The sequence below is a fragment of the Pteropus medius genome, unplaced genomic scaffold, assembly GCF_902729225.1.
Source record: "Pteropus medius unplaced genomic scaffold, Ma_sr-lr_union100, whole genome shotgun sequence".
Lineage (NCBI taxonomy): Eukaryota > Metazoa > Chordata > Mammalia > Chiroptera > Pteropodidae > Pteropus > Pteropus medius.
In genome coordinates, this window is record NW_024352785.1 from 20,307,376 (window position 1) to 20,318,052 (window position 10,677).

Below are 10,677 nucleotides of genomic sequence, written 5' to 3' on the forward strand. Positions count from 1 at the left end.
GCCAGGCGGCCCAGGCGGGGCAGGGCCGGGACTGCAGGCAGTGACAGTAATACTGTAATGACTACTGTGAAGCAGGAGACCTGGAGGCTCTCCCCAGGTTATTCCAGGCTGTCCCCAGGCTCCTCCCACCTGGCGGGCATTGCTGCCCGATGTTTAAAAGCTCTCATTGCCTGTGAACTCTCAGGGACCTAGGTAAGAGTGCCAGCTTCTTCCGTCACTGGCTGATAACCTTAGCAAACCACCTAACCTTTCTGGGCCTCAACTTATCTGGAAAATGGGAGCCTTTCATGTTGTGAGGCATAAATATGAATATGTAAGGCATTTGGCAATATGCCAGGCACACACAGTCTAAATGTGTGCTGATACTGCTGCTGCCATCATAAGGCCTGCCTACATTTATCAAAATGTCTGTCCAGGTGAACCTAGCCTCTGAGATTTGGAGTCAGAATCTGCTGTGCCTTTTAAGACCTGTGTGACTTTGAGCAAATCTTAGCTTTTGTGTGTCTGTTTCCTCCTCTACAAAATTAAAGTTAAAAAAATATTCTTGAGCTTGCTTTAGGGGGTAAAAGAGAGAATGTATGTCAATATCCTAGGTAAATCCTGGTCATTATAGAGATGCCAAATAAATTTAGTTTATTACATATGTGTTTGTATATAATCCACATAGGTTTGTTTCTAATAATTAAATAGTATCCCAGTGTGTTAATATCACATGTACTCTTTCCTTGTCTGTAGCCATCTGGATTTTTCTACCCTGTCACCAGTATAAAGAGGAATATTGTGGACATGCTTGCTTTTTTAAAAAAAAAAAAAAGTTAGTAGCTGTTTTCTTAGTACCAAAATGAATTTGTGCCACCAAAGGGTGTTAATCTTAAATTCCTATTCACGTTATTCTGTTCTGTTTGTTCTTACCCAGTTGTTGAATTGAGAGCTATCACAAGAGCCTCTTCGGAAAGGCTGAACAAATTAGCAACAAATGAGAATTTCTCTACAGCCCTGCCAACATTGAGTTTTATGTGTTTTTAGTTTTTGTTTCATTTGTGTACTTTAACTGGGACTTTATGGTACCTTATGATTGTTTTCATTTGTGTTTCTTGACTTTGCCTAGTTTGTAAGACTTCAAGAGCAGAGTTAGGGGAAAGGGGTAGCAAAGGCTGTTCCACACACAACGGGAAGTTGAGTTACTGCCTAGCATGCTGCAAAATGGCTTGCTGGCAGCTCCCTCCAGCCAGCGTCTGCACTGGGTGGGGACTTCCCTGAATGCCTGTAGAGCTGAGATCCTTGCCCCAGGCAGCTCCTGCCTGGATTAGCCTCAAATGCAATCAAATCTCTGGATTCAGAAAAGGTTGGCAAAGCTTCTCTGAAAGCAAGAAAAAACCTACAGCCTGTTACCTTTTCCAGCCCTAACCTTTTCTGAATGGAGATATGAGGGAAAGCATTGGCTGAGAGTACCCAGCCAGTACGGACAGAGTCAGAATTTGAATTTGAACCCAGCACTATAAGGAAGGAGCACTGAGGCCTGAGCCCTTGGCCAGGCAGCAGGAGGGTTCACCTGACTTGCTTTGCCTTAAAGAGAAGCTATTTTCTCCTTGAATCCTCCTCTAGATTGCAGGTTTCTAAGCCTTTGTCTCCACCAGGAACCAGCGCTGAGGCATTGAATTGTCAACACACTTGGGCAAAGCAGCCCTGACAGCATTCTCCTCAGAGACAGGTTGGCTGGCAGTGAGCCCCTCTTGCCCCTTGGTAGTATAGAGGTTTTCCCGAGAATAATTAAGTCAAAACTCCTGAGGCAGGTGGCCCAGTGTGAAGGCTGCTTTTCTTGGGTCTGACCATAGGGACAATCCAATGATTCCTGAGCTAGGAGGCTACAGCCCTGAGGCCACAGTGGCTAAAGAAGCCCTGCCCACCCCTTTCTGGGCTCCCACTTCCTCATTTGTAACCTGTGGGGGTTGGGAGTCATTGCTGAGGCCCTGCTGGTTTCAGTTGCTTTGCAGAAGTCATAAAAAAGTTAAAAGGGAACTGTGTCTTCCCCTCTTCCACTCCCATCCACGGTAGGCTGCGGCCACAGGGCTTCTTCGTTCTGACCCAGAGTCTTCCTTCTGGGACTGAAGGGATTGGGGGTGATTGACCTCAGCTGGAGTCCAGGGATTTGGAAGTGCTCTCTGGCCTTAGCCCTGCCCCTGCCCTGTTGGTGTCCTTGGAAAATGGGGGTGGGCAGATTAGCATAGCTTAGTAGACAGGCCTGGTGCTCCCCCACTCCCGAGTCTTGTCATCTGTGGTGTAGACACTGATGATACCCTGCCCAGCAAAACTGGATGTCAGCACTAGCCTGGCCCAGATGCACCGGAAGCCTGGGGGAAATCCCCAGCAGGCCTGCTAACCTGGGCCAACAGCTCAGAGCCACTTCCGGGGCCTTTGCTCTCCTACACAAAGAGGCCTTATAAGGAGAGAGGCTGGGGAGGCAGCTGTGGTGGGAGCAGTGTGCTTATGTGTGTATTAGGCTAAACACACATGAGCATATGGCTGGAGCCTGGGGTGCTGAGGAAGTGATGTTCACTTTGGTATTTACAGATGAATAGGATTTTGCTGAATAGAACATGAGTGGGCATTGGGTGGCATGGAGATAATAGCACACAAGTGTGAAATGTGGACAGAACTGGCCTTGAAGGTACACCAGGCACATCCAAGAGGAAGCAGCATTCCCTGCAGAGGGAATAGCATCTGTGAAGGCCAGTTTTGCGAGCTCCAGGCACAGAGATGGCTGAGGGCAGGCAGCAAGCTCGGCATTGAAGAACAGGCATGGGAACCTGGAGGGAGGGTGTGGCCTGAGAGGGCCATTGCTGGGAGGAGCCTGCCAGTCCAGGACAGAAGTGAGCAGAGCCAGGTGGGGAGGGGTGTGAGTAAAGGGAGGCTGCGGGTGACCCACCTAGGTATGGACCCCACCCCTCCTCAGCCAGTAAGCCCCCCATCATTGGAAGGAGGAGGCTGGAAATGTGCAAGGACTGAGCTGGGGTCAGGGAGCGGACACCCCTCTCCAGCTGCTGCTGCAAGGGCTGCACCTACAGTGCCGGGCCCAATCCCCCTCCTACAAGCACCTAGCTGCCCTCTGGACTCTACCCCAAAGCCAGGCCACCCTGGGGCTTCAAAGACCCCACCACCCACTCAAGGCCCAGTCCTGCCCATCCTCCTTGCCACAGGAGCAGCAAATGGGTTTTCTTGAGAATGGGACCCGTCTATCTGCTTATGCCCTGGCCCACAAGTGCCTGCAGACCTGCTCCCTCCCGTCTCCTCCCCACCCCAAGAGGGTGGAGACTATCAGGGCTCTGGTTGTGGAGGGTACTGCTCTCCCCTCAGTTTATCCGATTGTTTCATTCCATCCTCGCCCCATTTCATTTCATCCTCACCATATCCTTTGAGGAAGGGATGGCTCTACCTATGAGAAGACTGGGGTACATATGATGGGCGATGGCCCGTCTGGTGCAGGGTCCTAGCACACCCCACTCACAGTAGCAGCTTCACCTACACCCCTATATCTCCCACCCCTGACCCCATCCTTTATCTATTCCCTGGAGCCTCACAGACATCCCATGAGAACTATCATTTTATGAGGAGGGAACCTGAGGTCCCAGGAAGGAAGCAAGGTGCCAGACCAGAGTCTGAAGGCAGAGTGGCCCCTGCTGCCTTCTCATGAGGTCAGCTGGAGCCTGGTCTGGGGTAGAGGCAGGGCTGACTTGGGTTTTTTTCCCCCTTGGGCACAGAAGCTGAAAAACCATGGCCTACCACAGCTTCCTGGTAGAACCCATCAGCTGCCACGCCTGGAATAAGGACCGCACACGTGAGTGCCTGCCATCCCCTGGAGCACACGTGGGCATTAAAGCAGCCAAGCATCCTGGACTTTGGACTCTGTGAGGGCCAGCTGTCTCCCTCCTTCACTTTTGGTCCTGGGTGTTTAGGATGGAAGGGATGAGCAGGTTGGGCACAAGCAGGGGCAGTCAGGCGAGTGGGCATTGAGAGGTAGAGGTGAGAGCATGGCCTGGCGCAGGCAGGACTGTAGATGCTGAGCCTCCCAGACTGGGGCTGAGAACCAAAGACATAACCTGCAATGGCAGGTAGTAAGATGAGCTATGAAGAACACACAGTGGAGGTTTAGAAAAGGTGGCTGGGGAAGGTAACATTTGGGAGGGGAGGGAGGAGCTGATGCAGAGGACCTGAAGTGGGATAGCAAGGAGACTATGGCTGGAGTTGGGAGCAGAGGGCAGTAGTAGGGGACGGGGAGAAGCTCCCAGAGGTCGTAAGACTACTGTGGGTGGTACAGGTGAGGGGTGGCCAGTCCCTGGGGAGGCATCACAAGGGGGCCCAGCAGGGCCTGGGGGGCTTCAGGAGGCCCCTCCATGGCAAAGGAGGAGAGTCCAGGTCTTGAAGGACAAGGCGTAGCCCAGGTGGCCGATGAAGGACATTCCTGGTAGAGGGCGGTCATGAGGGCAGGGGAGAACCTGGTACACATGCATCCTCCCACTCCCTAAATCCTGCCCATATCTCCTGCAGAAATCGCCATCTGCCCCAACAACCACGAGGTGCACATCTATGAGAAGAGCGGAGCCAAGTGGGTCAAGGTGCACGAGCTCAAAGAACACAATGGGCAAGTGACAGGTGGGTCAGGCTAGCTGAGATCATCCTCCTGAAAGAAGGCAGGGGGACAGGGCAGGGCCAGCCAGGACCATCTACCCACTGTGTTGGTAGTATAGTTTGGGTTGTAAGTAACACAACCCTCATTCAAAGTGGCTTAAATTATGAAGGGACTATGTTGGTTCATGTTACCGTAAAACTCAGGTTTTTGGGCTTCAGGAAAGGCTTGATCCAGCAGCTCAGCATTACTAAGGACTCATTTCTTTGCTGTCTCTTGGCTTGTCCTTCCAGCATGTTTGATGATACTTGGGGGAGCTGTAACAACCCCAATAAGCTCTTCCAGTTTTCATTACATGGACACTGATAGAGCTAGCCAATTCTCCTTGGATAGCTTCAACCTAGTGTCCCTTCCCCACACCACAGGCATTGACTGGGCCCCCGAGAGTAACCGCATTGTGACCTGCGGCACAGACCGCAATGCCTACGTTTGGACACTGAAGGGCCGCATGTGGAAACCAACGCTTGTCATCCTGCGGATCAACCGGGCTGCTCGCTGTGTGCGCTGGGCCCCCAATGAGAACAAGTTCGCTGTGGGCAGTGGCTCCCGTGTCATCTCCATCTGCTATTTTGAGCAGGAAAATGACTGGTGGGTGCCTGGGCAGGGCCTGAGTGGGCTAGGAGGGACTCTGGGCTGCAGACCAACAGTGCTGGGACTGGAGTGTCCCGGAAAGCATCAGATGGGCAAAGTGTCTTCTCTGGACCTTGTAGGTGAGGGGAGGGGCTCCCTGTACAGCACTGGATGCTCCCACAGCCCTGTCCCAGTAACAAGGATACAGACCACACCAGGGCCACCTCTGCGGTCATTGCTTTCAGCCCTGCACACATACTCGCATTGACTCCCCCACAGCCCACGAGACTGGATCTGAACTGTCCCCACTTCACAGATGAGCAAAGTAGGGCCCTGAGGCAAACTCACTTGCCCAAGGCACCCAGCCTGTCACACTCCAGGCCCACTCACAAGCTCCCAGCCACATCATAATCTTCTCTCCTGGGTCCCTGAGGGCAGAGGCCAGGCAGGAATGAAGGCTGGAATCTGGGAGACCAGAGTTCAGATCCCACCCTGGCCAGGTGGCAGCTTAGCTGAGTCTGCCCTGGGTCATTGTGAGGTTTAAAGGAGACTGAGGGTAGGGTTCCCACATATTATTGTCCTGAACCATATCCCTGACAGGCCCATGGACTGGCAGTGTCCAGGTCCCTCCCTCCTGGGATCTCAGTGGTCTGCAGGGCACTGAGGCCCCAGGCGCCAAGGTAGGTTGCCCACTTGTCTATCCGTCTCTTTCCCTCTGTCTGATATCCATGTCCAGGTGGGTGTGCAAGCACATCAAGAAGCCCATTCGCTCCACTGTCCTCAGCCTGGACTGGCACCCCAACAACGTGCTCCTGGCTGCGGGCTCCTGTGACTTCAAGTGCCGGTGAGAGGGTGGGCCCCTGACATTAACACAGGAACAGGGATTGGAGGATAGAGGGGAGCCCTGTCCTAAGAGCCCCACACCCTGCCTTCCAAACTAGCTGCAGACCAGTTCTGCTGCTAGCAGGGTGACCTGGGGCCTCAGTCAAGCACCTCTGAGGTTTTGCTCTTTCAAGATCATCACTGGGTCCCGTCTTCAGCCCATGGAGAGTCTTAGCAGGATGCGCCCCTTCCAACCTTTTAATATCAGCAAGGTTTCCTTCCTAGACCTTCCTCTCGTTTCATTAGAAGCCCACCCACTCCTTTAGTTTCCTGGCTCCTGTCTGAAGGAAAATGAGTGGGTGTACTTTTTCACATTAAGGTATAAATGACCAATAAGCTGGGACAAATCCTGCCACATTATCTTAAGGTCTAGAATGTAGTCTCCAGTAGCCATTGGCTGTTTTTTACTTGGGGGCTCAGCTCCCCTGGGTCTCTGAATCTCCACCTGGGAAATGAGGCTATCCTAGACTCTGGAAGCCCCTTTAGAGGCCCTGGGCTAGGGAGAATGATGTCCTGATGAGGCTCTGTTGGTGGGTGAAGAGCTGGTTTCTTGGCATCCTTATCTGTTAGGTGACCCCTTTATGGCCCTGGGTTGGAGAGAAGAGGGTTAATGTATGTGAGAACAGCAGTGTGCAGGGTAGAGCTGCCAGGACGAGGGGCAGAATTAGTTCAAGGTGCAGAGCAGGAGAGAGGAGGGACATCCTAAGAGCTGGCTATAGAGTGTAGTGACCAGCATGATGAGGACCAAGACACCTCCTGGCAGCTTCATCATCTATGAATGGTCAGTCCACAGATGAGGGTGCCAAGGACCCTGGGAGTTCACAGGACTCTGAGCTGGGAGACCTCCTGGCCCCATTCCATTACACAAAGAGGGCACTGAGGCCTAGACTTTTCCGAGCATGAAGATTCCAGTCATGAAAAGCTGGTTCTGGTACCATGAGCTCCTAGCTGGGTGCTTTGACCTTACCAGGCTGGTCTGAAAGAGGGAATCAATCCCTCGTCGTTGGGGCCTCTCTCAGTCCCTCAGTCTTTTTTTTTTTTTTGCCTCTATGGGCAGGATCTTCTCAGCCTACATCAAGGAGGTGGAAGAACGACCAGCACCCACCCCATGGGGCTCCAAGATGCCCTTCGGGGAGTTGATGTTTGAGTCCAGCAGTAGCTGTGGCTGGGTGCATGGCGTCTGCTTTTCAGCCAGTGGTAGCCGCGTGGCCTGGGTCAGCCATGACAGTACTGTGTGCCTGGCCGATGCCGACAAGAAGATGGCGTGAGTATAGGCTACATGAAGGGGAAACCAAGGCATAGAGCAGGAGGGGACCAGTGTGGCTGATATCTCTTTCTCACTCAGTGTTGCGACTCTGGCCTCTGAAACACTGCCGCTGCTGGCCCTGACCTTCATCACAGAAAACAGTCTGGTGGCTGCGGTAAGGATGGAGGGAAGGAGGGGAGCACTGGCCCATTAGAGCAGGTCTCCCAGTAAGCCCAGAGATGCCCAGGAAGCTCTTCACTTGTTCTCCGCTCCCCTCCCGTTCCCCTCCCCTCCTCTCCCCTCCCCTCTCCTCCCTCCATCTCACTCACCCATCTATGCATCCATATATCTGTATGGATTAGAATAGGTGGGATTATGCTGCAGTAACAAAAAAAAGTCCTCAACTACAGTGGCTTAACACAATAAATATTTCTCACTCACTTTATATATCCAGCATGAGTATTGTGAGGGGCGCTCCGCTCAGTGCATATGGAGGCTTTGTCACCAACATGCTCCCCAACTGCCATGAAGGGAGATGTGGGAAGTGAAAATTCATGCCCTGGATCCTAATATTTCTGCTTATTTTATTGGCCAGTGGAAATGACAAAGCCATACCTACCTCAGAGTAGATGGGGGGGTGAGGCAGGCAGTGCAGTTCTACCATGTGTCCAGAAGGGTACTATTACTCTCCCTTCCTCCCTTTGTCCACCTATCTGTCAAGACCCTTTCACCCCTCAGCAACATAATGGGGGTCCCAGAGGGGGATCAGGCCTAAAACAAGTGTAACAGGCTGGGCAGGAATAAGGCCCCTGGGCTCCCAGAGGAATCTCAGACAAGCTTCTCATCTAGACGCTAGCCTTGATGGGGTGCGGGCTGCCCCTATATGCGCACCCCCAACATCCGGTCCGTTTACCTGGGTCGGGCCTGGCTGTGTCCGCACACTGCATTCAGCTTCTCGATAGCTCCAGTCCTGCATCCAGCCTCCTGGGCTCCACACTCGTGGCCCAAGTTCCCTCTGAATCACGCCTTGATTACCGCCTCAGTTTCCCCGTGTGGAAAATAGGGGCACTGCGCCTGCCCTCGGCCAGCGCTCAAAGAGCAACCCTGTCCCGCCACAGGGCCACGACTGCTTCCCGGTGCTTTTTACCTACGACAGCGCCGCGGGAACGCTGAGCTTCGGTGGGCGGCTGGACGTGCCCAAGCAAAGCTCTCAGCGCGGCCTTACGGCCCGCGAGCGCTTCCAGAACCTCGACAAGAAGGCGAGCTCCGAGGGCGGCGTGGCCAGCGGGGCGGGCCTAGACTCACTGCACAAGAACAGCGTCAGGTGAGGGGGGCCTGGGGCGGGGCCTGGTCTTTATGCCTGAGAAAAGAGGCAGGTGTGGGCGGGGCCAGAGGGGCGGGACGGGGCCTGGGAGTGCGCGATCTGGACTCATCCCAGGAGCATGTAGGTGCGAGCCTGTTTGAGGGAAACGTCGATCTCTTCAGGTTGTACAAAAATAGCATTAGGTTGGAGCAGAGCTGTCAGCCTCGCTCTGCATTTCTAGGACATGGTCATGCGAGGGCTGTTGTAGCGGTGGGAGCCTGCAGTTCTCTAGGGTGGCCAGGCAGTAACCTTAGCTGGCTTATGGCTAGTGCTAGAAACTGGTGAGGTGATGGCAGAACTAGGGGTCCTGCTGCAGCCTCCTTGAGGAACTAGGTTGGGACTAGGGGGAGACCCTCCAAAACTCCCAAATCCTACCAGCTACAGGTGTCCACCCAGAGGCTAACAGAATGTAGCAAGACTTTCTGATAGAGCTGGTTCGTTAAACCCGCCTGTGGCCACCCAGTACAGTGTTGTCTTCGGATCAGACACCTTTGCCCAGTTTTCAAGGCTCTTCAGAACTAGCCTTACATCCTCCCAGCCCCATCTTCCTTTTTATCCATTCTGCCACCCTATTGTCACTACACAAATTCCCCAGACACACGTCTTTCACATCCTGCCTGGGTCTTTGTCTTGTTCCAGTTGCCTGGGCTGCCCTTTGCACCTCACACAGTACTGCTGTCCCTAAAGCAGTCTCCTGAGCCCCATCTTGTGGTCCCACATAGCCTGCGAGGCACACCCTAGCACTTCTCACTGTGCTGGTGCCCCCAGGGAACTCCTGGGGGGTAGGGTAGTCTTGAGTCCAGCATAGGCACAGGCTGGGATCCGTAAAACCCTCATCCTCTCTGCAGCCAGATCTCGGTGCTCAGTGGGGGTAAGGCCAAATGCCTGCAGTTCTGTACTACCGGCATGGATGGCGGCATGAGCATCTGGGATGTGAAGGTGAGCCTTGCCCCACCTAGCTTCCTGCCAGACCCTCAGGGGCCCTCCCTCCCTGCTGTTCTGACAGCCACCCTGGATGTTGTTTTCATTCATTGAAGGAGGAAGGCACTTTGTTGGGATGAGGTGGGGGAATGAGGCAGCCCCTTGACATATGGGCCTCAGTATATTCTGGGGCACCTCCCTTTTAGGGCTGGGATTCAAACCCTGGTCAGCCAGACCCCAAAGACCAAGTTCTCTGTCCTCTGCCTAGCTGGGGCTGGGATAAGTGTGAGCCAGGTCACTGTGGGTGGGTATGTGCAGGACAGCTGAGAACCAGCCTGTTCTGCTCTTTTCCTTCCAGAGCTTGGAATCAGCCTTGAAGGACCTCAAGATCAAATGAGATCTTGTGAGAATATTGGCCTCATCCTAGCTGCTCAGGGAGGGGTCAAGGAGGCTAAGTCTTACTTTGCCAAATGTTTCTGGGGTACCTGTTTTGGTCCCCACAGGGAGGGGGGGTGGGGTAGGAAGCTTTTCTTACCTTTTCGAAGGAACATATGCCTTTTTCTTGAAGAAATACTTTTATTGTAAAAAAAAAAAAATCTCAAAAGCACTCTGTTGGTCATGAACTGTTTTGAAACTTGTAATAAAAATACAATTGTAGACATGCTTGCCTGTGTTTGGAAGGAGAGGTTTTACACAGGCGTAGGTAGCTTATTTTTGCTTGCTAGCAAAACTGATCCTTAAACCCAAGGGCCTTCCCCCAAATGGTTCTTTCCCCACTGCAGTCCAGCCTGGGAGCTACAGGACCAGGTATCTTCCCTGTCATTTAGTAGTCAGATTCCTAGACAAGTGGTTGTACATTCCAGGCTGGTTCTAGGCTTTAATGGAAAATTAATATTTTTGTATTTGACATTTAGACTTGGTTTCTGATAAATGCTCATTATTTAAAACAATTTCCCCCTATTCCCATTTTATTCAAAGGGTTATTTTTGTTTATCACATACTTTCTAGTTA

The 10,677-nt window shown here is 52.8% G+C and overlaps 1 protein-coding gene across 2 annotated transcripts in view; it reads left to right on the plus strand.

Moving 5' to 3' along the window:
• The window catches only part of ARPC1B (actin related protein 2/3 complex subunit 1B), an 11,166-nt gene extending 838 nt beyond the window's left edge, over positions 1-10,328 (plus strand). The window contains exons 1-10 of one of the 2 annotated variants that reach the window (XM_039848614.1): positions 1,688-1,711; positions 3,759-3,835; positions 4,546-4,650; positions 5,050-5,272; positions 5,991-6,098; positions 7,194-7,400; positions 7,482-7,557; positions 8,501-8,706; positions 9,594-9,684; positions 10,025-10,328. In XM_039848614.1, coding sequence (XP_039704548.1) covers positions 3,772-3,835; positions 4,546-4,650; positions 5,050-5,272; positions 5,991-6,098; positions 7,194-7,400; positions 7,482-7,557; positions 8,501-8,706; positions 9,594-9,684; positions 10,025-10,063 — 1,119 coding nt within the window. In that variant the 5' untranslated portion in view covers positions 1,688-1,711; positions 3,759-3,771 and the 3' untranslated portion in view covers positions 10,064-10,328. Of the gene's footprint in view, positions 1-1,687; positions 1,712-3,758; positions 3,836-4,545; positions 4,651-5,049; positions 5,273-5,990; positions 6,099-7,193; positions 7,401-7,481; positions 7,558-8,500; positions 8,707-9,593; positions 9,685-10,024 lie in introns of those variants that run through there. The other variant, XM_039848613.1, reaches the window with a different exon arrangement.
• Positions 10,329-10,677: the final 349 nt, after the last annotated feature.